At 37.4% G+C, this 27,765-nt stretch overlaps 1 protein-coding gene across 5 annotated transcripts in view; it reads left to right on the top strand.

Annotated features, from left to right (window-relative positions):
• Window positions 1-27,532, top strand: part of exoc6 (exocyst complex component 6) — a 54,940-nt gene extending 27,408 nt beyond the window's left edge. Inside the window, exons 12-24 of one of the 5 annotated variants that reach the window (XM_079851848.1) lie at window positions 354-425; window positions 945-1,042; window positions 1,140-1,245; window positions 1,398-1,507; window positions 8,456-8,567; window positions 8,653-8,787; window positions 10,334-10,513; window positions 11,132-11,161; window positions 14,290-14,431; window positions 17,496-17,569; window positions 22,229-22,341; window positions 23,025-23,036; window positions 26,045-27,525. In XM_079851848.1, coding sequence (XP_079707974.1) covers window positions 354-425; window positions 945-1,042; window positions 1,140-1,245; window positions 1,398-1,507; window positions 8,456-8,567; window positions 8,653-8,787; window positions 10,334-10,513; window positions 11,132-11,161; window positions 14,290-14,431; window positions 17,496-17,569; window positions 22,229-22,341; window positions 23,025-23,036; window positions 26,045-26,177 — 1,317 coding nt within the window. In that variant the 3' untranslated portion in view covers window positions 26,178-27,525. Of the gene's footprint in view, window positions 1-353; window positions 426-944; window positions 1,043-1,139; window positions 1,246-1,397; window positions 1,508-8,455; window positions 8,568-8,652; window positions 8,788-10,333; window positions 10,514-11,131; window positions 11,162-14,289; window positions 14,432-17,495; window positions 17,570-22,228; window positions 22,346-23,024; window positions 23,037-26,044 lie in introns of all 5 variants that reach the window. The other 4 variants (XM_079851850.1, XM_079851849.1, XM_079851851.1 and 1 more) reach the window with 4 other exon arrangements.
• The last annotated feature ends 233 nt before the right edge of the window (window positions 27,533-27,765 follow it).

Here is a 27,765-nt window from a genome sequence, read left to right as displayed (position 1 = left end):
ACCATTAAGAAATTTTGCCATTTTGATGTCATTTTTATGATAAATTTATAATTCATTAAATATATATATATATATATATATATACACACACATATTATATATAATTAATTATCAAGTAATTAATTAAATGGCAATTAATTAAATTTGTAAAAAGTCATTTATTCCTGTGATGTAAAAGCTGAATTTTCACATTTCCAGGATTATATATATTATAAGAATATATGACCTGCACATTTCTTTGAGAGATTCAGCCAGAGATGCTTTATGTTCTAAACATATTTGTGAAGAATGTTAATGTGAAGTTGCACCATTTTGTTGTCATTCCTATCATTATTACTTTTTTAACCCAACAGTCCTACTGCAGTGATCCCGACCTGGTCCTAGAACTGAAGAACCTGATAGTTATATTTGCAGACACTTTACAGGTACATGTATTGGTTAAAGCATATCCATGTTGCTTTCCAATTACATTTCTTTTTATTGATATTTATATTAATCTTAAATGTAACTATTAGGGCTGGGAAATGATTAATCGCGATCAATCGCATCCAAAATAAAAGTTTGTGTTCACATAATATATGTGTGTGTGTGTGTGTGTACTGTCCATAATTATTTTGTATATATATAAATACACACACATGCATGTATATATTTAAGAAATATTTGCTTAAATATACTGTATATATATTATATATAATTTGTATTATAAATAAATATAAATATTTTATATATAAATAACAAATTTTTCTTAAATATTTACTTGCATGTGTGTTTATTTATATATACAAAATAATTACGCACAGTACACACACAAATTTTATGTGAACACAAACTTTTATTTTGGATGCGATTAATCATTTCCCAGCCCTAGTAACTATAAATTCTGGTCAACTGTTTTCTAGATTTGGGCTGCTTACTCACTATTATTATTTTTGCTTTTGTAGGGTTATGGCTTCCCTGTGAACAGACTTTTTGACCTTTTGTTTGAGGTCCGAGATCAGTACAATGAAACATTGCTCAAGAAATGGGCCTTGGTGTTCAGGTGAGCTGAACCGAACTACAACTGCATTGTTTTTGATGTTAGTGAATCAATGTGGTTGTGTTATGCAATGACATCTGTGTTTCCTGTGCTGAAACAGGGATATTTTTGAGCAGGACAACTACAGCCCCATTCCAGTGGAGAATGAAGAAGAGTATAAGGCTGTGGTCAGTCGCTTCCCCTTCCATGATGCAGAGATAGAAAAGGTATGTCAAACACTCAAAAATGCCATTTTGGCCAATTAATTGAAGTAATTAGAGCCTTGTATAGTGTCAGAATAGTCTCAGAACGAATATATTTACCAAAAGTGATGAGTGGTGAAAAGCACAAATGTATTTTTTTTTTCTTCATTAAACAGCAACAATTTCCAAAGAAGCTGCCCATGTCCCAGTCAGTGCCTCAAATCTACTCTCAAGTAAAGGAGTTTATTTACGCCAGCTTGAAGTTCTCAGAGTCACTCCATCGCAGGTGAGCAGACTCCACAATCTTCATCAGCAGACATTCAACACTTTTCAGTCCCATTCCATCCCATCATGCTTGAAATGAAGATACTGATGGAAATTCTGCTTTGGATGCAGAGTTGCTCTTGTTAGCCAAACATCCCAATAGAAAACACTTAGCAGCAGAGTTTCAGTCATTCAGTCCTTCACTCATCTCTTGTCAGTATGGGCTTGCAGAGGGAAGTCTTCATGGGAAGCCCTTATTTACGGGTCTCGACTGTCTTTAAAACCACCACCCTCCCTTCCACCTCCAGCCATCACTTCTGACAATATTTGTTCTCTTTAAGCTCTGTGGCATTCGGCTGGCTGTTGTGAGGGGTCTGTGTTGTGCTTGTCACTGGCACCTCAAATTCTTTCCCAGAGGGTTAGAAGTGCACATAGCCGGTGGATTTTACCTCCCACCATCCCTTCCATGCGAGTAGCCCTGTTGCTCAGCAGCAAAGATTAAAGGAATAGTTCACTTAAAAATGAAAATACTGTCATCATTTACTCACCCTCAAATTGTTCCAAACCTGTATTCATTTCTTTCTTCTGCTGAACACAAAAGAAGATATTTTGAAGAATGTCATTAACCAAACAGTTGATGGACCCCATTGACTTCCGTAGTATTTTATTCCTATTATTTTGTCCATCAACTGTCTGGTTACCAACATTCTTCAAATATCTTCTTTTGTGTTCAGCAGAAGAAAGTAATTCATACAGGTTTGAAACAACTTGAGGGTGAGTAAATGATGACACAATTTTCATTTTGAAGTGAACTATTCCTTTAAGGTCCACTCACGGTGTAGTTCTTTTTGTTCTTTGTTTAGGGGGTAAAAGGAAGTTTGAAATACGTTTGCAGTGGTATACAGTTAGCAAACATCCCGACTCAACACAATATGCACACTTTCCTCTCAATATCAAAATAAACACACAACAAAATGACAGTGGTGAGAAAACAGCAGTTCAGAAAGCATCTGATCATATCGACATGGATATGTCTTTACAAGCTCTGCAATTTCGCAATCCAGTCAAGTCACTTTTATTAATGTAGCACTTTATGCAATAGATTGTTTTAAAGCAAGCAGCTTTACGTTATTAAACATGATAAAACTGTCAGTAGCGATGTTTCCATCCAAAGTTGCAAATTTAAAGGGTTAGTTCACCCAAAAATGAAAATGATGTCATTAATGACTCACCCTCATGTCGTTCCAAGCCCGTAAGACCTCCGTTCATCTTCGGAACACAGTTTAAGATATTTTAGATTTAGTCCGAGAGCTTTCTGTCCCTCCATTGAAAATGTATGTACGGTATACTGTCCATGTCCAGAAAGGTAATAAAGTCATCATCAAAGTAGTCCATGTGGCATCAGTGGGTTAGTTAGAATTTTTTGAAGCATTGAAAATACATTTTGGTCCAAAAATAACAAAAACTACGACTTTATTCAGCATTGTATTCTCTTCCGGGTCTGTTGTCAATCCGCGTTCACGACTCCGCAGTGACGCTGCTGACGTAAAAGACGCTGCTGACGTGTTATCTGGTGCGCCCGAGCTTCGTTTACAGTCTGAGGGAGACGCACACTGTAAACAAAACAATCTTCGCAAACATGTCTAAGGATTTCGACACAGAGGAAGTCTTGCATTTCAGTTTTGACACAGAATCCTTAGCTTCTCGCACGTCAGCGGAGTCGTGAACTCCGTAACAGTTTGGTAACAGTCGTGTAAGACAGTTCTGGAAGGGAGCTATACCGAACCACTTTGACGACAGACTTTTCTCAGGCATTTCAGAACAACCAAAAGAGCATTTCAGATTCTGTGCAACGAGATCGCTCCGCTGGTTAGTCCAGCTAAGCCGTCACATCTTAAAGTCGCATTACATTTTTTGATGCGCATCAAGGAATTTATTCGGTAAATGTGTTTCAATCGTAGTTTATGAGCATGTTTTCTTATCGGATAAAAAGTTTATCCGACTCAGTTGAACACATATGTTTTTTTATGCGCATTTTTTTTATTTATGTGCATTTTGCCATTTCCATCCAGCAGTTTTTTACGCAATATCCCAAAATGCACATAAAATAGGTGGATGGAAACATAGCTAGTGTCTCTTTCAATGAGAATTACAACTTCATTTTATAAAGCAGCTCTCCGGTGTGTTCATGTTTTTACTCTCATCTGACCTCGACGGACTGAACAGAAGAAATTAACCCGAGAAGGCTTTCGCATCAAGAAAGGCGGAGACTCAGAGCCACACCTACCTATTACATAATCGCCACCGACCAATGGTAGTTAGAAGGTGTTTACTTGCTGGAGTAACTTCTGGAATGTGTGCTTTGGCAAGCTGTTCTGTTTCGAACTCCAGAAACAAACTTAGTTTGGCCTGATTTTGTTCATAATTATGTCACACCAATTTGTTCTTCAATTTCATGTAAAGTACTAAATATCGGGGTCTTTAGTGGTTGACCAGTGCTTCGACATGGCCAATATTTTGACCAGTATTTGCACTAGGCATTTCCACAGACTTTGATCCAACGGATGAAACTTCTTTTGCTTTGAGCAGTGAGAAGAGTGTGAGGAGACCCACACGAGGCTGTCAGAACACTTATGGATTGATCTAACACAGTCTTTTTCCCTCCGCTAATCAATGCAAACGACTGCCGATTTCACACTCCTCTCTAATGGTTTCTTTGTTAAGCAAGCGATAATGAGCGACCTCTGCACCTCTTCATGGAGCGTTTGCCACCTGATCACTCCTCCTAATCAACACCTCACACTGAGACACAGTTCCCAACTGTAAAATCAACACCAACCAGCAGTGTCCTGTAAACACTCACACCTTACAAGCGTTCTGGGCAGCAGTAGGGCTAGTTGTGGACCCGGTCAACACTGATGGGTGCAGACGGCAAGCATACTCTGCTTGGTTAAAGAGATTTCTTCTGTAGAACAAAAAAAGAACAAACATTTTTTGGCCATGCAATGAAAGTGAAAGGGGTCCAATGTTCAAAAAAAAAAAAATATATATTTTGCTTTCCATAGAAGAAAGTCATTTTGGGCAGTAACTAACTCAAAGTAGCCATGCAAATAATTTTTCTTTTACATTTCTCAGTTGTTTTTAAAACAATATTTTTTTATTTTACTCTCTCTTGCTGAAGTACCATTGCCAAGCCATATTCCTTGTCTACTTACCAAATAAATAAATAAATGAAATATAAACGATTTCATTAGGTCGGAAGAAAGAGTGTAAGTGTTGTGGTTGATTTAAAAACTAGCACAGTTATGTAGGAAATCAGTGGCCTGGTAAAACATTCAATTTATTGTCATTATACAAAATTATTCGACAACAGAATGCAGCAACTGAACAATTTATTCTAGAGAGCTGTAATAAATTGAAATAATAGTCATTCTACAATTTATGGTACATTTTCATGTCCATTGATGATCATTTGATAATATTTTTAACAATTGTCTTCATAAAAATCGAATTTATCAATTAAGGGAAAGCATATTATCTCACAGAAATATTAATATCAGTTTGCTAGAAATCGCCTTGATGTCCCCTAAATTACAGTTTTTGCAGTGTCTCAAGTTTAAAATAGTGAATAAAAAAAGTTAGTCTACATTATCTATATTACATTTTTTTCTAAAATCAATTTTTTTTATTAAGTTTAAATTTAATTTTCTTTACATTGAGAAAATATTTCGCAAATTTTTTTCCAAATTTTTATTGTTGTTTATATGTCTATGTGGTGCTTTTAATATGCTTTAAGACAAACCATGTGCAAATTCATAAGTCAAGGGAGTGGAAAGGCATAGCACCAAACATTAGTCCCAAACTGATGAGTAATATCTTCTTGCGGTGCGTAGATCCAAAAGGAACTCATCAGAAAAAAGATCCGCACACGATTATAGGCCAATATTCCTCAGAAGGGGAAGAAAAAGTGGACACTCGACCCATGAGAAGGAAAAGGATGTACAAGACCGAAGTCTAGTGTTTAACTTATCCACCATCCCTTTAGGTACTGATGAGGAGCAATTGCTGAACAAAGGTCTTATGTTCCTCCTACACATACTGATCCCTTTCAATTTAAAATCGAGATGTTTCAATTTTATAGATCTGTCAAACTTATGTATTTTCTTCATAAGGACAGTTCTCAAAGACAATACACGTCGGCCAATACTAACCTTTACGACCACGCAGTGTATTTTGTCCTGTGGTATATATATATATACAGTGAGGAAAATAAGTATTTGAACACCCTGCTATTTTGCAAGTTCTCCCACTTGGAAATCATGGAGGGGTCTGAAATTGTCATCGTAGGTGCATGTCCACTGTGAGAGACATAATCTAAAAAAAAAAAAATCCAGAAATCACAATGTATGATTTTTTAACTATTTATTTGTATGATACAGCTGCAAATAAGTATTTGAACACCTGAGAAAATCAATGTTAATATTTGGTACAGTAGCCTTTGTTTGCAATTACAGAGGTCAAACGTTTCCTGTAGTTTTTCACCAGGTTTGCACACACTGCTGGAGGGATTTTGGCCCACTCCTCCACACAGATCTTCTCTAGATCAGTCAGGTTTCTGGGCTGTCGCTGAGAAACACGGAGCTTGAGCTCCCTCCAAAGATTCTCTATTGGGTTTAGGTCTGGAGACTGGCTAGGCCACGCCAGAACCTTGATATGCTTCTTACAGAGCCACTCCTTGGATATCCTGGCTGTGTGCTTCGGGTCATTGTCATGTTGGAAGACCCAGCCTCGACCCATCTTCAGTGCTCTAACTGAGGGAAGGAGGTTGTTCCCCAAAATCTCGCAATACATGGCCCCGGTCATCCTCTCCTTAATACAGTGCAGTCGCCCTGTCCCATGTGCAGAAAAACACCCCCCAAGCATGATGCTACCACCCCCATGCTTCACAGTAGGGATGGTGTTCTTGGGATGGTACTCATCATTCTTCTTCCTCCAAACACGTTTAGTGGAATTATGACCAAAAAGTTCTATTTTGGTCTCATCTGACCACATGACTTTCTCCCATGACTCCTCTGGATCATCCAAATGGTCATTGGCAAAATTAAGACGGGCCTTGACATGTGCTGGTTTAAGCAGGGGAACCTTCCGTGCCATGCATGATTTCAAACCATGACGTCTTAGTGTATTACCAACAGTAACCTTGGAAACGGTGGTCCCAGCTTTTTTCAGGTCATTGACCAGCTCCTCCCGTGTAGTTCTGGGCTGATTTCTCACCTTTCTTAGGATCATTGAGACCCCACGAGGTGAGATCTTGCATGGAGCCCCAGTCCAAGGGAGATTGACAGTCATGTTTAGCTTCTTCCATTTTCTAATGATTGCTCCAACAGTGGACCTTTTTTCACCAAGCTGCTTGGCAATTTCCCCGTAGCCCTTTCCAGCCTTGTGGAGGTGTACAATTTTGTCTCTAGTGTCTTTGGACAGCTCTTTGGTCTTGGCCATGTTAGTAGTTGGATTCTTACTGATTGTATGGGGTGGACAGGTGTCTTTATGCAGCTAACGACCTCAAACAGGTGCATCTAATTTAGGATAATAAATGTGTGGAGGTGGACATTTTAAAGGCAGACTAACAGGTCTTTGAGGGTCAGAATTCTAGCTGATAGACAGGTGTTCAAATACTTATTTGCAGCTGTATCATACAAATAAATAGTTAAAAAATCATATATTGTGATTTCTGGATTTTTGTTTTTAGATTATGTCTCTCACAGTGGACATGCACCTACGATGACAATTTCAGACCCCTCCATGATTTCCAAGTGGGAGAACTTGCAAAATAGCCGGGTGTTCAAATACTTATTTTCCTCACTGTATATAGAGAGAGAAAGAGAGAGAGAGAGAGAGAGAGAGAGAGAGAGAGAGAGAGAGAGAGAGAGAGAGAGAGAGAGAGAGAGAGAGAGAGAGAGAGAGAGAGAGAGAGAGAGAGAGAGAGAGAGAGAATGTACCCCCAATTATAGAACAAGACATCATTTAAAAAAGTATCCTGTATCCACCTTATTCCTACGCCCCATGACGTTTTGCGTGAATTATGGGTGTAACTTCCGTTAAGCAGCAAACAATCCGTGAAAAGGCTCGCTCTATGAACGCAACAATACTTTTTTTATATCTGGTACACTGATGACATTATTCTACTCCCCCTTAAACCATTGAACATTAAAAGGACATTTAAAAGTGTAAAAGCATTAACAAGGTACTTTCAACAGACCATAAATAACCCCAAAAGCGTGATTATTTCCAATGAAATAACGGACAGGTTAAATATCACTTTAGTAATAAATACTGTATTATGTAACATAAGTTGCTTACTTAATCAAAATGTTCATTAACTTCAGCATTGCGTGATACTATTTCAAAGTGATTTTTGTCATTTTGACAGATAATAAATTGTATTTACCTGTGAAAACAAAACTGGAAAGAGACGTGAGGATTTGAGGAGAATAATGAGAGATTCTTTGTGCATTCCAGTGAATTATTAATGGGGGATATATCGTATATTAAATCGGGAGAACAGACCACAAATGTGCACTATGTTGTCCTTTTTCATACTATTACAATGGAATGCAAAGGGAAAAAAGAAAATAATCATGATGAAAAGAATACAGCGACTTGCCAAAGATATTCTTGTTATAACATGTCACGTTAAAATACCAAGTGTTACGTTATTCTGAACAATAAAAGACTCATGATGTCTGAAAATAAAACATGGAGAATTGACGGCTCATTCAGTCAAACTGACGGATCAGCTTTATTTGTAGAACGGATCAGCTTTATGAATGGAAGTTCCCCAAAACGAAAGTGCCACTCATAATTCAAAACACTGTAGGCTCATCAGGAATAAGGTGGATAGAAAGCTTGCCAAAACTATGGACTAAGAGTGCAATGATTGAACATATTTCTTGGATAACTTGTGTTTCAGCTCAACCGAGATTGACGACATGCTCCGTAAATCCACCAATCTGCTGCTGACGAGGACGTTGAGCAGCTGCTTACAAAACCTCATCAAAAAGCCGCACATAGGATTAACGGAGGTAGTGTTGATGCAATGACTTATTTTCTCTATGCAAAGCCCAGTGTGAAAATAACTTACGCCTTCTTTTCTGTTGTGTTTTGCAGCTAGTTCAAATTATCATCAACACCACTCACTTAGAGCACGCGTGTAAATACCTGGAGGATTTTATCACAAACATCACCAATGTTTCCCCGGAAACGGTTCACACCACAAGACTCTACGGGCTTTCCACCTTCAAGGTAAAGTCATTCACAGACATGTTCTTTAATTACACATTTCACTCACTCGTATTACCGCCATGGGCACACTCTGATCAGAGATCAGCCGTCTGGAGCAGTGCGCTCAAAGTAAAGCTGTCATTGACAGCATGGGACAGGAGCCGCCTCGGGCTTCATGAACTTCATAAAGAGCTTGTTTTGATGCCAGTGTGTTAAATGTATTTAAACGGAGGTGTTATCAGGTGACCTCTTTTTGAGTCATTGAGCACGCAGCAGCATGTTGGCATTGCTTAAGTTAATGTGTTGCATAAGTATTCACCCCCCTTTTCCACATTTTGTTGTTGTACATCTTGGAGTTGCATTAGAATTTTTTTTTTACCATTAAAGATCCACACAATGTGTACCATTTGATATGCGTGCAAAATATGTTGGTAACGCTTTATTTTGATGGACCCTTTTGAACATTCCACTGACTATAAGTAACTTTGTAACTACATGTCAACTAACTCTGCAAAATCTTTATTGTGATGCTCCCCAACAGACATTCTACTGACCATAAGTAACTTTGCATCTACATTTCAACTTATTCTAACCCTAACCCTACCAGTCTACTAATACTCTACTAACACTCTAATGAGAGTTAGTAGACACGTAGGTGCAACGTTACTTATAGTCAACAGAATGTGTTAAATGGACCATCCAAATAAAGTGAAACCAATATGTTTGATTGTAGCATGAAAAGTTAAAGGGGTGGTTGATTATGATTTCACTTTTCTAACTTTAGTTAGTGTGTAATGTTGCTGTTTGAGCATAAACAACATCTGCAAAGTTACAATGCTCAAAGTTCAAAGCAAAGGGAGATATTTGCTTTTAAAGAAATTGCTTTTTAAGGACTACAACAAACGGCTGGTAGGGACTACACAAGATTCTTCCCATGCTAGTGACATCACAAACCCTAAAATTTACATAAACCCCGCCCCCGAAGCACGATTTATAGATGATCAAGACAGAATAAGCTAATCAATGACTAGAAGATAACTGCACATAAGCTACATAAATTCATCAACTAACCATTCAGAAATGTTGTCTACATGTTGTCACTTCTTAAGTCTCTCCATCTTTGTCTGACTCTGGTTTGAACATAAAAGGCTAAAGGTTTTTGAGATTTTCAGTGCATGCCTGTGTGAGGTAATCAACGCTGCTAAGAAGGAGCTGTTGTAGCTCCACCCTCTGTGCTGGGAGCAGCAGCTCATTTGCATTTAAAGGGACAGACACATAAACGGTGCATTTTTGCTCCCCCTCAAAAAGTGACAATTTTAACATGCTATATAAAAATATCTGGGGGGTATTTTGAGCTAAAACTTCACATACACACTGGGGACATCAAAGACTTATTTTGCATCTTGTGAAAAGGGCATTATACCACCCCTTTAAACAAAAAAGCAGACATGTATTGGTTGCAAAATGAATCTTTCAATACTGTTTAAAAGCATTCTAGAATTCAATTGGTCGTGCCAGTGTTTGTACACATCTGGATGAAGTTAAATGCATGGTTTCTTATTTTTAGGATGCCAGACACGCAGCTGAAGGAGAGATATACACTAAACTCAATCAGAAGATCGATGAGTTCATTCAGCTTGCTGATTACGAATGGGGCATGTCGGAGTCTGACGGCAGGGCCAGCGGATACCTCATGGACCTCATCAACTTCCTGCGCAGCACCTTCCAGGTCTTCACGCACCTTCCGGTGAGTTCCACGTCACCCTATTCACACGCAGTCTCATCATTGTTCTGTGATCATTCTCCACCTGTGGGTTCATGTAATGTGTGTTATTGCATGTGTGGCGTCAAACAATGTTGCATTTTTAGCTTTTTAGATGGTCATAACTTGGCAGATGTTCTAGTAGCCCTCCAGAATGACACATTTTCTAGTTTCCACTGTTTGATTAGGTGTAAATCTTAACATAAGCGCACAGGAATGTCGTGTTTGGTGTTATAGGTGTCATTACACAAATATAATATTCAAAAAGACATCCATTCCCAAAACCAGTCTAATCTCTGTATATTCCTTCACATAATCAGCACAGATAACTCCCAACTCATCCATTAAAACAGAACGATACAGCTTGCTTGCGTTTCTCTTCAGCTGCACTGTCCTCTTAAACAAATTGCTTTAACCTCCAGTTTAAGTTGGTTATGCTTTGGTTTCTCAACAATGTAACATATTTCCTGTAAGTGAATGTATCCTTTGATTTATTTTCTGCCAGGCATGCTTGGTATTTCTGATTTTCCTTTGTCTGTCCATTTATTATCGCTATACTTTCTTTCCCTGTCCGTGTTTTATTTTCTTGGGGTTTCCGCTCAGAATAACAACAATGATCATGCTGCAATGTCGGTAAGTAGACCCTCTTCGAACTGTAGAGGAGGAACAGAAAAAATACAATTATTCAAAAGCAACAAAAAAAAAAGACATTAAAACTGCATGTTCATGTCAGCTCTGTGGACTTGCTGCCAACCTTGTTTTGCTTCCCTTTTCACGTGTAATGCAGAATGTTAACCAGATCATTTGGCATGCTACCCCTGATCTGCTGCCCATGATTGTCTGAAGCTGATACCAGTATCTGCAGTACACACATGACATTCTTACTTGAGATTCACTAGTACCAGTATTTAAAGAGACAGTTCACCCAAAAATTCTGTCACCATTTTCTCAGCCTCATGCTCTTCCAAACCTGACTTACTTTCTTTCTTCGGAACGCAAAGGAAAATATTTAGAATATCATTTTCCCCATAAAATGAATGTGAATGGGGTCCCGAACAACACTGTACCTCATTGACTTTCATTGTATGGACAAAAGCACAGTTTTCTAAATATCTTCTATTGTGTTTCGCACTCTATTTTACTTTTGTCTGATCTGTCCCTTTAAGATGATATTCTCAACAATGAGTGTGTCTCAAATCAGAATGCTGCTTTATTAATACTGCATAATGAAACATTATAACCTACTACACTATCAGGACAGCTGTATGTCATTACCTTTAACAAGTATACTTAGATGTTACATTATCTGTATGTTAGCGCAGCTAACTTAATTCACTCTAATTCACTAATATAAGCAATCTTAGTATAAATATAGGCCGTTAACGATTGCATTTGTGGTTGAAAGAGATGTGAGCACAGCATAAAGGGCTTTTAAAACAAGATAGCTGTTCAGCTCATGCTTAAATAAAACCATTCGCATTTTTCGAACACAATGGGATGCGACAAATGACAAGATATTGTGTTGATCGCTTGGTTTTTATATCTGGTGTTGTGATTGGTCCCAACCACAGTTATATCTCATTGGTCCAAAGGTCCACTTCACAACAGTGTTATTCTAGTATTATTGAGATACTTTTATAGTGTTTATATTTTGAAATCATGGTATGGTTTTTAGTTATCTATATTAACCCTGCTTCACAAAACTATATATTAAACATAAAGTATGTTCTGGCATTATGTCATTCTGGTTAGGACACAATGTTTTTTTGTTTGTCAAAAATGAACTTTTCAAGGGTGAAATGTTATGTTTTATAGGGCCTGCTTTTATAGCCTCGATTTTCATTGTTTATATAAATCTCTGGAAATAAAGAGGAATGTACATGGATTTTTGAGGCTTGGAGCATTCTGAAGTTTTGAGCTTTTTGTTTTTTAATTATGCAAATGTTTTTTAATGGGATTGGTTGTTCAATGTGGTGCTAAATTTTTGTATGTTGCTTTCACACAAAATAATACATATTTAGTCTTGTTTATAGCGATCTGTGATGTGTCTAATGGATATTAACATGTGATAACATGATATTGACAGGCTTGTTTTTTGCGGAGAGTTTTGTTTGCGTTTTTTGCTTTGTGTAGAATAACCAAATGGAATTGTTTATTCATTTCTTTGCTAGTTGTCAGCATGTACTGGTGGAGCAGCTGTTGCATGAGTTTTACGTGTGTTTGAGTGTTTGACGTCTGTTATTGCCGAGTTTTACTGGTCTTTCACCTCTTTCCTCTTTTCAACCCTGCTGATTATTAGCCGCGTCGGCTTGCATGAGCGACTGCTTCAGATATGAGACTTGTTACTGTGTGTTTTTGTGTGCGTTTCTGAATTGAAAATTGAGATTTTGGAAGGCCTGTGTCATCTCTCATCTGTTGTGCCATTACGTCCACTGATTTTAGTTTGTTTAAGGATATTATGGTATATATTTGGAAATGAATCAACATACACTTATCGCTATGCTTACTTTCATACATTCACCCAAAAATAGTTCACCTTTTCTGTCAGTATTTACTCACCAAAATATTGTTCCAAACCCAGATGATTGTCTGTCCTTAGTGGAACACAAAAGGTGAAATTTTTCACAATATCCAGGCCGATCTTTTAAAAATTCAAAGAAAGAGAATGGTGACTAGAGCCGCCAAGTTTTATGTGACACAAAAAACAACATAAATGTATAAAGGTTAAGGGCTTAAATCTGTTCATCATACAAAGCTATATTTTGACATAAGACTTGAAACAGAGTATGAATCATATGGACATATTCATATCATATTTCATATTTTTCATAATCATAATCATATTTTTTGTCTTTTTAGTTCTTGACAGACCCATTCCCCATTCACTTTCATTATATGGAAATGAGCAGTCTAATATATATATATATATATATATATATACACATACATACATGCATACATACATACATATACATACATATACATATACATATACATATACATATATACATATACATATATATATATATATATATATATATATATATATATATATATATATATATATATACATACACACACACACACACACACACACACACACACACACACTACAAATCTAGAATAATAATTTATTAATGTTTTTTGTAAGAAGTCTTATGATCAGCAAGGTTCTCATTAATTAATTAATTTATTAATTAATTTATTTATTTATTTATTAATACAGTTAAAACAGCAATATTGTAAAATGTGTTTAATAATTAAAAATAACTGTTTTCTATCTGGATTTATTTTAAAATGTAATTTATTCCTGTGATGGCAAAGCTGAGTTTTATTCATGTGATGGCAAAGACTAAACTAAAAAAACTATTCTGAAGCTGATCCTTCAAAAATCATTCTCTAGAAACATTTCTTCTTATTATCAATGTTGAAAAACAGCTGTGCTGCTTTGATATATTCAAACAGAAAACAGTTATTTGACAACATTACTGTTTTTAGTGCATTTTTGATAAAAATATCCAGCCGTGGTCAGCATAAGAGACTATTTTCAAAAACATAAAAAATCTTACCGACCACAAACTTCTGAACAGTAGTCTAAGAAAAAGAAGAATGCTTAAGAAGAAGGGTGAAACAGCTATTCAGAGACCGTTTCAAGTTCATACTATGAATTCATTAAGACATTGATCCCAACACTGTTGCCGTGTGTAGAAGAGGACACCTGTAGTAACGGTTTGTTGGTGTGTTTGTGTGCGGCTCCTCAGGGTAAGGTGGCGCAGACGGCGTGCATGTCTGCCTGTAAACACCTGGCCACATCGCTGATGCAGATGCTGCTGGATACTGAGCTCAAACAGATCAGCATGGGAGCCATTCAGCAGTTCAACCTGGACGTCATACAGTGCGAACGTGAGTAGTTAATAATTGCATATTTACAATGCCAGCGCAACGTCATTTCAACAGTTAGCCCAATAATTAAGTTATTTACCCTCTTGTCATTCCCAGCCCTTGTACACTATAAAATAACCATAAAATATCTCCATATTCAATTTTCAGTCGTCTGAAGCCGTATTGAATATATCTTCCCCTCTGCTGTAATTCATTAATTAATTATACAGCCCCCCTACAAAATGTGTCCATTCTGAAATTGAAAGTTTGTGCTTCACCAGAAACCATTTTCAAAGCAGAGTTATGAGTTATTAATGGCTTATACATTTACAGGCAGGCATGTCGGTTTCTTGCTCTGTGAAGCGCAGCATGGCGGTAGATGCACTCATGCAGCAGCTATAATTGATATTATCAACTGTTCTGAGAAGCAGTTATCTTAGTTATAAACTTTCAAGAGACATTCCTGATTACCCACACTCCACCTTCTCTTAGAAATCCACACCTGTTCTGATACGAACTGATATGGAACCATTTAGTGCAACATTAGTCACTTAGTCAACATTCATTCTTTTGCTGCATTTTCATGCAATACCCACTCATATTAGGAATAGTTCACCCAAAAAGAAAAATAATTTACATCTTAATGCTGTTTCAAAGCCATATGACAAAACTGGAGTCTGTGGAACACAAAATGAGATGTTTTCTGAAAGAAATTAATACTTTAACTCAGCTAGGACGCATTAAATGTTTTTAAAGTGACATTAAGATGTTACATTTCAACACTGATAATAAGAAATGTCTTGTTTTTCAAGAAGTTTCTTGAGCAGCAAATCATATTAGAATGATTTCTGAAGGATAATGTGACACTGAAGACTGGAGTATTGATGCTGAAAATTGAGCTTTGCATCACAGGAATAAATTACATTGTAAAATATAATGTAAAAATGTATAATACCTTGCACACCCAAACCTGTAGCGGGTGCGTCGATTAAATGTACAACGTAAACCAAAAAATTAAAAAAATCTCGCACACCACTTGAACTTGCTGAATCACTAACACACGACGTTTCGCTAATGTTGATGGAAACCAGTTGATGATTCTGCAAGTTCGAGTGGTGTGTGAGATTTTTATTTATTGTAAATGTAAAATGTAGCAAAATAGAAAACGTTTATTTTAAATTTAAAAAAAAAATTGTCAATATTTCCGTTTTTTGATTCAGTAAATGCAGCCTTGGTGAGAATAAGACCATAGGTTATTTTGTAACGTACATTCAGATGTATACTACAAATATTACAATTTTTGAGTCCATTTTGAGTACACTCGACCTCTAGTGGGGTTGACCTTAAAATGACACTGTCCCAAGTCCAAAGTCTCTATGGTATTCTAAAATTTTTTGTGAAATGCAGAACCTGATCTTGTTGAGGTTTCATCTCTTAAATATCTCCCTGGGGAAGCACATAAGCCTTTAGTTCTAAACGGCACAATAGAGATGTCAGAGCAAAGTGTTCATCAATAATGTTAATATGTAGACAGCTCTTTGGTTCTAGCATCGCATCTTCTGCTCTTCGACCATTTAAGGTTTCAGTCACGCTACATCACTGTCAGCTGAAGTGAAAAGGCGGTGTGTGCGTGCTCGTACCTGTGGCCTCGGGTCACAGATGTCTCAGGGTGAAGTAGAGTTTGTGAGGGTTCAACTGCACAGGTACGCCAGGGATCGCCTGACCCTTCTCCAAGGTCTGAATGGTGTTCGTCCCATTAGCGGCAGTTCATCTTACACTAGTCAAAGCACAAGAGTTAAGATGCACCTACAGAAATACTTTTCCCATGTTGTGAGTGTACAGTCTGATTTGTTTGATTTTTTTATTTATTTTACTATACAGTATAGTGACTCAGTGGATAGTTGACAGGAAAGTAGAGGAACAGAGAGGTGACTTGAGTTTTGAGATATGACCTAAATCAGACTCAAACCTGGGTCCTCTTGAGCATGATTTTGCACAGTTTTGCATCATGTATACTTGGATAGACAGGTGAAGACTGCAGCTCAACTATGCAAAAACTTACTGAAGCTCAAGTGCATATGAACATACAATGATTTACTTGATTAATCTCAGTGCTCATAGTGGGTCTGTTTATATGTTACCATAAAAACTTCTGAGGAAATGATCTATGCTAGCTGTGTACCTGTGTCGATCACTGTCTGAACTGTTCATCTCATAATTTGATTGTTGATCCAGCATTCAGTGGTCAGAGATTCTTGCAGAAGTTCTCGTCTAATCTGAATAATTGAGGGATCTTCAACATAGTTGTGCTAGTTTTGCTCGGTTGTCTTTTTTCTAATATAATTTTAGTTGCATAAAAAAACTAGATAGTAAAGCCTTTAAACAAACTTTGATGTTGGTTCAAAAAGATAGTTAGTCAGTCAGTTAGTTTTGATCAATTGGTAAACCATATTTGTATATGTAATGTTAGTTAGTTGGTTGGTTGGTTGGTTGGTTGGTTAGTTCGTTTTTTATCTTTGATCATCTGTTTTTGATCACCCATGGTTTTCCAAAAACAGATGATCAAAGATAACAAATAAACCAACTAACTAATATTGAAGAATTATGGTTTTCCAAAACCAGTTGATCAAATCTAACTGACTGACTAACTATCTTTTTGAACCAACATCAAAGTTTCCATCCATCCATCTGTCCATCCGTCCATCCATCTATCCATCAATGGTTTTCCAAAAATTGATCATCATTCAATCGGAAATCAATCCAATCTTCAATTGGAAAACCTGAAGTCTGATCAGTTACAAATAGATACAGCAACACAAATCTAAAAACAAGCTCAGTCTGAAGGTTTTACCTGAGTTTGGTGGTTAATGTTAGAAAATGTAGTCTCAGAAGTAATAACAACTAGAAGACGTTTAAATAGTAGATCAGTATGTTGGCTTTCTTTAGCCATATGGTTAACATTTTAGAGAAATAATAATGCTTTGTAAACATTGTTCAAGAGTTTGATTTGATGTATTTACATGATGTGCTCCAACTGTTTAAATAACCCATATTAATATGAACTATTTTCGTATTCCATTTGCAGTGTTTGCCAGTTCAGAGCCCGTGCCAGGATTCCAGGGCGACACGCTGCAGTTGGCCTTCATTGACCTCCGACAGGTACAGACCTCTCTGCAGACATGACTATTCTTGATCAACAGTCCTTTTGAGTGGAGCTGAGGGGAAGGGTGGAGAATGTACAGCATTAACAGGCACTAATGGATTATCCCAACCTGAACACTCTTACCTTCAGGAGGGGAAATCACTTAGTCGCAGTGGGGTTCATTATGCTTTTTCACCGTTTGCTCCTGTTTTTGTGTGGTGCTTGGAGTTTGAACTTTTAATCTGGGCCTGAGGTGCTTAAGGTGTAAACCGAGGTCATGTCAAGGTTTCTTCTACAAAGCTATGTCATAGAAGGAAGCATTATTAGGGTGTGGCTTTACTAATTGGAAAATCCCCTCTGATTTCTAATACCTCTTTTGGCGTTATACGGCTTCTGAAAGCTAAAGGCCAGTGTCTTCAAATCACACGCACAGCAGTCAAGAACATCCTGACCTACTCCATGTAGGACTGGGCGATATGGGCCAAAAATCTTTTCGCTGTATGGTGATATACAATATATCTTGGTATTTTCCATGATTTTCTATTTGGATTTTATCTTCTCTTAGGGGTGTAACGATATACTCATGTCACGATTCGATACATATCACGATACTGAACTCGCGATACAATGTTATTGCGAGACTACAAGACATATGGTAAAATGTTAACAAAAAATGTACTGTTGATTAAAATGTTAAATTTGGTATTACATTGGGTGTGGAAATGAATAGGCTTGGACTTGGTGCTGGTAACCCAATGCACAGGACAATAGTGACACCAGAATAAAATAATTCATGATTCTGAAGCTGAAAATACAGAATTATTTCAGACGAATATGCTTGCACTGTCACTGACTGGATATTTTTTAAATAATGTAGGCCACTTTTTACCGGTAACATAAGACATTTGGCATTATCAGGACCCACAAATATTCCCCCATTGCAATATTATACATTATATTGAACATTATTGTATTTTAAAGGTATGGTTCAGAGTAATTTCAACCTAGGGTGCTTTACACCATGACCTCCAGCCAAACACCCCCCCAGAAGCCTTTTTTCCCTTGATTGAACATTATTAAAGTTAGAGTTTATTTAGCGATATCAGCCGAATGGCTGTGCAGGCGCTAATGGATCCTATGATGTATCTCGTAAATGACCCCACTAATAATGCCCAGAATGGTACCAAACTTATACAGTAGAACAAATACGATACATCATAGGATCCATTAGCGCCTACACTAAGCCATCCGGCTGATTTCCCTAAATAAGCTCTAACTTTAATAATGTTCAATGTTCAATAATGGGGGTGTTTGGCTCGAGGTCATGGTGCGAAGGACCCTAGGTTGATTTTACTCCGAACCATACCTTTAATGTAGTACTGACTCTGAAACTCTGTAAACTTGAATTTTTTTCTCACACAGTATTTTTCATTTTGAGTGAACTACACCCAACACAGATTGTCACTATCCACGATACATATTGTTGCATTTTTGTATTGTGATATATTGTGACACGACATATTGTTACACCCTTATCTTCTGTATTTATTTAACAAAAATGTATTTCACATCCTGCCCACCATTGTCCTACAAACAATGTGCAAATTGAAGGCTATGAAAACAATCATAGTGAATATGATGTTTCATATAATGGGCCGAAAAACAGACCTCCTTTCAGAATGCCCTTCAGTTTCAAACCTCACTGTGAATCACATATACCACCTGTTCATGGGAAATGAAGAAACACGCTGCTCTGGTTTTATCTGCATCCCACGCTCTGGTTGGAGTGGCGTCTTTCAGCGTGTCACGACTGCGGCCACTCGCCAAGACCTCTCGATTACCATTAGCATGACGCCGCTTTGATCCTCGCCTGGTTTCTTGGAGGATTTGCTGACAGCTTCTCTCAAGTGCACTCAGTGAGCTCTGGCTCCAATTCGGACGGAGCGGAGCTCAAACGGGGTCAGAGATAAGGAGAGCAGAGCGCTGGCGATTTACCTATTCACCCCAACCCCCAGCGTAGATAACCTTCCCATCACACAATATGACGCAGATCTGCCCTAGAGCTCTTATCGCAGGCTGGCGTGGCGTAGCTAACGTTTTTTTCCTTTGAGCATGTGCCGACACCGAATAGAGAGGTCACAGTGTCCCTGCCAATCACGCAGCGGCTAATGGAGACTCGTGTTTACTCTGTCATGTTTCCTTAAGTCCTTGTTGTCTGTAAGGTGATACTGTGCAGGGCTGCAGATGCTTATGCTAATACTGGTAAAAAAAATTCACTTGTTCACATCACTTAACAGAGACTGAAATGTCTTAAGGCACATTTTTGAACATGCCTAGTGTTCTTCACTTTCACCAGCGTCACGAATAAGTAACTAAAAGTAGCGACGCTGCTCTTTTTTAGTAGTGTAACAATAGAGCAGTTGTTCTATTAGTCCAGCTTTTCCAGTAACTAGGTACTTTTTGCAACAATTGGCAATCAAAACACAACATTGAATCATTACAAAATCGCTGTAATAATAAATGCCCCCTTAATTATCTTCAACTAAAACATTCAGAAGTGAACTTTTCTCACACTCACTGTGAACTGTGTCAGATCATGTTGGGCTTGTGAATCTGTAGCGGTGAGATCTTTTGAAGAAATAGACTTTACTGGGATTATAATGGTGCTAAATAAGGACACAGAAGCAATGTATAGAATATTTGATTTCGCTTTTGATTCTTTGGTTTTATTTTTTTAATATCCATTTTTAAATCCTAAAGCTTTAAATTCGATTTTGCAGATTTCCCAGATTTTGAGTGTGGTCCCAGACTTTGGGATTCCACTGTTTATCGGATACTCTCAAAAGGCTGAAAAAAAATCAAGATCTAATTCATAAAAGTCCAAGCTTGGTTTGATATCCAGGGAATGCATGAACTCATATCACGTATACCTTGATTGACGTATAAGTCTCCTTGGACAAAAGCGTCTGCAAAAAAGTTTAAGTTCAATTGATTTAGCTATATCACCCAGCCCAGGGTCTGCATATATTGACACTTACAAGCAGATAGTCTTGTTGCCCGTTATGCTCCACAGGGTCTTAGTGTGTTTAGCAGCAATATTGTCACAGCCCAGCAGGAGCAGCAAACAGCACTAAATAACGATCCGAAAAACAGACCTCCTCAATACGGACCACATAGTAGGTGTGAAGTGCTATTAGCCCCCTGAACCCTCCTCTCCCAGCCCTCCATAATGAACGAGCCATCCAGGAATTGTCCCCCATTGATTGATATTGATTTGCATACATAGAGGTGAGTGATCTGGCCCTTCTCCAGCAAATTAAGTTCAATGTGTCCAGAGCCTTGCTTTGAATCCGAGTTGCAAAGTGGCAGGGAGCCCACTGACCAGAGCACCGTGGAGCCAGGATTAGCTCCTCTGTGGGTTATCTAGAGGTCACGGAGGGATTTCTCTTCCTTTTGCATTTAAAGTGCTCCCAGCTCCCCAATAAGTTCCCTAGTACTAACCCCCACCATTAGTGTATGACCTCACACACTTCTCTTTGGACAACTTCTGGCTCTTTTTTTAAGCACTGTATTAAAAGATGACTTAACTAAAAACAATTTAGGAAACTTCACAACTGAAAACGTAAAACTTTTTTAGCAAGTAAAAGTCCTAGTATAATAAAAAAAAACTTCAGGTTGTCGTACATTTGTACTTTTTGCTGTAAAATCAAAAATAAAAGTAAATGTAACAATAACTATATATTGTTAGTAATATTTCAAGATGACCACTTATTGGACTGAAGCAACTTATCAACTTGATTATCCATACAGATTTTTTTTTTTTTTTTTTTTTTTTTAACAATAAAATGTAAGTATCAAGTATGATAAATTGGGCCATATAAATTAGGAACGTTTATTTGTCAATATCTCAATCATCACTATATTGCATTGCTTTATATGTTTTGCCCCCACGATTAAAACTTGATCATAAATATCATCTTAATTAGACATTATTGGGAGAGTGACAACTTATATTTTATGTAAATAGTTGCTTTACGGTTAGAAAGTTTTCATTGATTTATATTACAAGCTATCAGAATAGCTATCTTTTTTTTGCCATATAAATATCAGCAACTGCACCAAATTGCATATTTTTGCTCAGTTTGGGCCTCTGAATAAAGTTGAGTGGTGATCTTTTCTTCCTTAAATATGAACTCAATATTCTCATCCTATTATACTATATGATCCTAAACCTGATGTATCAAATATGTAATACTTAACAAAACAAAAGTACATGCAAAATTGTTAGCAAAATGTTTAGAGTATTCTTATTCGGAAAACACAAAATAATAGACTCAGTTCAAGCTACTTTTTTATACATTTGTTGTTTTTGCAAGTTTTTTTTTTATATAGTGCACTTCTAATATTGTTAGTTTCTTGTGATCAGGCTTGAATTCTCTAAAGGTTGAATGCAATCTCTATAAAATAATTAATAATTTTATAAATTCATTGGTCATAATGTGTGACAGCCATGATTATTAATATGCTTAATGAAAACAAATGCAAATGACATTTATTCATCTTCAGTATTGTTTTACAACCTATTCTATTGGTTCACACTAAGTTCTGTTCTTGACTCTGTTGTTGATTTTTTTTAAATCATTGCTTATATGGAACATCTGTTTCCTGTGTTGAAGCTTCTAGATCTGTTTATGGTGTGGGATTGGTCCACGTACCTGGCAGACTACGGACAACCCACCTCAAAGTACCTGCGGGTTAACCCCTCCACTGCACTTGCACTTTTGGAGAAGTACGTATTGTTTTCTACTCTTTCCTTCAGCTCAGTGAAGAAATGCTAAAATCAAACTCCATTGAGCTTCACAGAGTACTTAACCATTATGGTTATCATGCTGCCATAGGGTGTGTTCACACTTGTAGTTCACTTCTCTTGGTTCTTTTGATCCAAACCAAAAAAGATATCAGGAGTGTTTATGCTGGGATGTGAAGGTTGTGCACATTGAAAAATGTTTTTTATGGCATATTTTGCTATGGGACTGCTGGACTAAATGCGCTCATCCTTTTTGGGACGCATCATGTGACATCACGTCCTGTCTTTGGTCCATGTTGCGTTCATATTTCAGTCAAACCGCATCGTTTGGAACTGAGAAGATGGGTCTTGGTCCACTTATTTGTTGCACACCAGGGTCCGGATTGCAGCGTTCACATTTATTCAAATGAACCGCACTAACAGAGCAATCACACCAGAGTTTGTTTTAAAAGAACCAAACATGCCTAGTGTGAACACACCCTTAGAAGGCAGCTGGCAGCTCACTAGTTTTGGAACAGAACCTCATACATCAGTGAACAAAAGATGGAGTGATCTGAACAATGGAGCTCTGCTTTGTCCTTTCAATCTAAAATATAATCTTCGTCCTCTTTCTTTCTTTCTTTCTTTCTTTCTTTCTTTCTTTCTTTTTTACTAACCAATGCCAGAGTCAACAGGGGGTACGTAGATCCAACATGGATTTCTCTCTCTCTCCATAGTAATGTGATATGCTGCATGAATATCATTCTTAGAATAAAAATCATTTATTTCACCATCATTTATTCATCCCACACCCATTTCAGCATACATACTGTACAGAGTGGCTGAATAATAATATAATATGAATAAATCACATATCATGATACATAAGTCATGCATCACTATATCTTAACTAAATCATTACTAATGATTCTAACCACTCTGAATATTCAGCATTTGATGTAGCATATATATCACAAAACATGCATTTACTCAGGATTTTTTTATCATTTACATATGACTGTATGTATGTATATATATATATATATATATATATATATATATATATATATATACACAGTATCTCACGTAAGTGAGTACTCCCCTCACATTTCAGCAAACATTTGAGTATATCTTCACAAGGGAAAACACTATAGAAATGAAACTTGGATATATTTTAGAGTAGTCAGTGTGCTGCTTGTATAGCAGTATATATTTACTGTCCTCTGAAAATAACTCGGCATACAGCCATTATTGTCAAAATAGCTGGCAACAAAAGTTAGTACACCCTAAGTGAGCCTTCTCTTCAGCCTCTTCTGAAGCTGGCTCACAAGAAAGCCCGCAAACAGTTTGCTGAAGACAACCTGTCCATGAATTACTGGAACCATGTCCTGTGGTCTGATGAGACTAAGATAAACTTGTTTGGCTCAGATGGTGTCCAGCATGTGTGGCGACACGCTGGAGAGGAGTACCAAGAAAATTGTGTATTGCCTACAGTCAAGCATGGTGGTGGTAGCATCATGGTCTGGGGCTGCATGAGTGCTGCTGGTCTTGGGGAGCTGCGCTTCATTGAGGGAAACATGGATTCCAACATGTACTGTGACATTTTGAAGCAGAATATGATGCCCTCCCTTCAGAAACTGGGCCAATCGGCATGATAACGACCCCAAACACACCGCCAAGATGACAACTGCCTTGCTGAGGAAGCTGAAGGTGAAGGTGATGGAGTGGCCAAGTATTTCTCCAGACCTGAACCCTATTGAGCACCTGTGGAGCATCCTCAAGAGGAAGGTGGAGAGGTGCCATGTGTCTAACATCCAGCAGCTCCGTGATGTCATTATGGAGGAGTGGAAGAGGGTCCCAGCAACAACCTGTGCAGCTCTGGTGAACTCCATGCCCAGGAGGATTAAGGCAGTGCTAGATAACAATGGTGCTCACACAAAATATTGACTCTTTGGGAACAGTTTTGACATGTTCACTTAGGGTGTACTCACTTTTGTTGCCAGCTATTTTGACAATAATGGCTGTATGTTGAGTTATTTTCAGAGGACAGTAAATATATACTGCTATACAAGCAGCACACTGACTACTCTAAAATATATCCAAGTTTCATTTCTATAGTTTTGTCCCTTCAGAAGATGTACTACAATGTTTGCTGAAATGTGAGGGGTGTACTCAATTTTGTGAGATACTCTGTGTGTGTGTGTGTGTGTGTGTGTGTGTGTGTGTGTGTGTGTGTGTGTGTGTGTGTGTGTGTGTATACACACTCACCTAAAGGATTATTAGGAACACCTGTTCAATTTCTCATTAATGCAATTATCTAATCAACCAATCACATGGCAGTTGCTTCAATGCATTTAGGGGTGTGGTCCTGGTCAAGACAATCTCCTGAACTCCAAACTGAATGTCAGAATGGGAAAGAAAGGTGATTTAAGCAATTTTGAGCGTGGCATGGTTGTTGGTGCCAGACGGGCCGGTCTGAGTATTTCACAATCTGCTCAGTTACTGGGATTTTCACACACAACCATTTCTAGGGTTTACAAAGAATGGTGTGAAAAGGGAAAAACATCCAGTATGCGGCAGTCCTGTGGGCGAAAATGCCTTGTTGATGCTAGAGGTCAGAGGAGAATGGGCCGACTGATTCAAGCTGATAGAAGAGCAACTTTGACTGAAATAACCACTCGTTACAACCGAGGTATGCAGCAAAGCATTTGTGAAGCCACAACACGCACAACCTTGAGGCGGATGGGCTACAACAGCAGAAGACCCCACCGGGTACTCATCTCCACTACAAATAGGAAAAAGAGGCTACAATTTGCACGAGCTCACCAAAATTGGACAGTTGAAGACTGGAAAAATGTTGCCTGGTCTGATGAGTCTCGATTTCTGTTGAGACATTCAGATGGTAGAGTTAGAATTTGGCGTAAACAGAATGAGAACATGGATCCATCATGCCTTGTTACCACTGTGCAGGCTGGTGGTGGTGGTGTAATGGTGTAATGGGGGATGTTTTCTTGGCACACTTTAGGCCCCTTAGTGCCAATTGGGCATCGTTTAAATGCCACGGCCTACCTGAGCATTGTTTCTGACCATGTCCATCCCTTTATGACCACCATGTACCCATCCTCTGATGGCTACTTCCAGCAGGATAATGCACCATGTCACAAAGCTCGAATCATTTCAAATTGGTTTCTTGAACATGACAATGAGTTCACTGTACTAAAATGGCCCCCACAGTCACCAGATCTCAACCCAATAGAGCATCTTTGGGATGTGGTGGAACGGGAGCTTCGTGCCCTGGATGTGCATCCCACAAATCTCCATCAACTGCAAGATGCTATCCTATCAATATGGGCCAACATTTCTAAAGAATGCTTTCAGCACCTTGTTGAATCAATGCCACGTAGAATTAAGGCAGTTCTGAAGGCGAAAGGGGTTCAAACACAGTATTAGCATGGTGTTCCTAATAATCCTTTAGGTGAGTGTGTATATATATATATTGACAGTAGTCAACATTTGAACATGAACTTTTTTGATCCACTACAAATGTTAACTACTGTGTGTGTGTGTGTGTGTGTGTGTGTGTATATATATATATATATATATATATATATATATATAAAGAGCTATTTTCTGCTGTTCACGTCTTCATCATAAGCTCGAATGCTGTTATAAACTGTTATATTTTCGTCTCATATTGCTTTTCTAGGATGAAAGACACAAGTAAAAAGAACAACATCTTCTCCCAGTTCAGAAAGAACGACCGTGACAAGCAGAAATTGATCGAGACGGTGGTGAAGCAGCTGAGAAGTCTGGTGAATGGAATGTCCCAGCATTCCTAGAGTCGTTCACATGAACTCCAAACACTGGGCTGGTTTTGACAACGTAACTTATAAACTATATTATTCTTCTTGCTTTGGCCCTTTTTTTAAGTCGCTGTAAGGTAACAACTCTCAAAGTACTGTGGTATATTTTGACTGCATCCTCCATGTCTTCTGCCAAAATATTCACCACTGTAGGCTAATAATGTAAATTGATGAAAAGAAAAAAAAACAGAAGTTATGCAGTAATTTTTTTGTAATGTATTTTTAAAGGTCGAGAATTATGTTTTGTACGTTGTGAAAGTGCAATGACTGTAACACTACACTTGAGAGAGCGGAGGTGTGTGTGACTGCTGATGCCGATGGTCATATTGCAACCTGTATGAAATTCTCCCTAGTGTAACAAGGATGAAGTTTTTATTGTAAATATTTTTAAATGTATTTAACACTGCAATGGAATCATGCTTCCCATCTGTTTGCCTTGAGTTGAATTTGACTCAGATTAGGTGACTTATAAATGATAAAAAACGTTTGCATGAGAATGCTTCATTTTTTTTCTTTTTAAATTGGCAGACTTTGTTCAAACTTGTGTGCACAAAAAGCACTTCATGTAAAAGAATCTAAAATCGTCAGCTACATTTCACTGAATGATGATGTACAGATGCGCCACAGAATTATATTTAATTTTTATTTTCTCAGGGTGAATAGAAAGCTTTGGGTTCAAATGCTTTACAATCTCATTTTAAGGTGAAAATAAATAAGCAATAATTGGTCCAGCTACAGACTCTGTGCAAAGTTGCATTGGAGAAAAATCACAATATTTCGTTATCCACTTATGGTTTTATTTTGTTTCTTAAAATTTATTTTTAACATGCATTTTGCACTGAAAATTATTTAAGTTTTAAAAAGCAACTGTATGCTTATGTATTTAGAGTACCATTGTATATACCACAATATTTTGTTAAAATTGGGGGATGGAATGTAGAGATAAAACATTTGTCATTAGCTCCATATTTCCATTTCATGGCTGTAACAACACTAATATTGGTTTCGCTTTAAAATAAGTCTCATAATTTAAAAGACTTCCTTAACAAATCAGTAGTTCCATAATATTTAAATATCAAAACAGATGAATCATGGTTTCAAGACTTTGAATGTACATTAACCAATGATCCGTTGAGCATTATATAATGTTTGTTAATGAAAGTTATTATAAAGTGTCACCCTGATATTCAACATTTCAATAAGGCAGACAGAATCACAATATCCATAAATCTCTCTCTGGCATTACCTGGAGTCACACAAACCCAAGTGACTTCAGTTGTTTTCAAAGCCCACTCATTTTTATTTGTGTGCTTTAATAAAATATTATCACAAAAATACATTTGATCAATTTTTTTTGCTTCTTAATATGTTAACCACAGTCTTGTCGCTCTGTACAGAGAAATGTAAACATACAGATTTCACGTCAAATAAATGTGTGTGTGTGTGTGTATATATATATATATATATATATATATATATATATATATATATACATATATATATATATAAAGTGTATTTTAACTTACTGTGAATTATTATATTACAAGAATAGTTTTATTATATT

The sequence above is a fragment of the Squalius cephalus genome (genome assembly GCF_949319135.1).
Source record: "Squalius cephalus genome assembly, chromosome: 19".
NCBI lineage: Eukaryota > Metazoa > Chordata > Actinopteri > Cypriniformes > Leuciscidae > Squalius > Squalius cephalus.
This window is presented reverse-complemented; position numbering and strand designations above follow the sequence as displayed.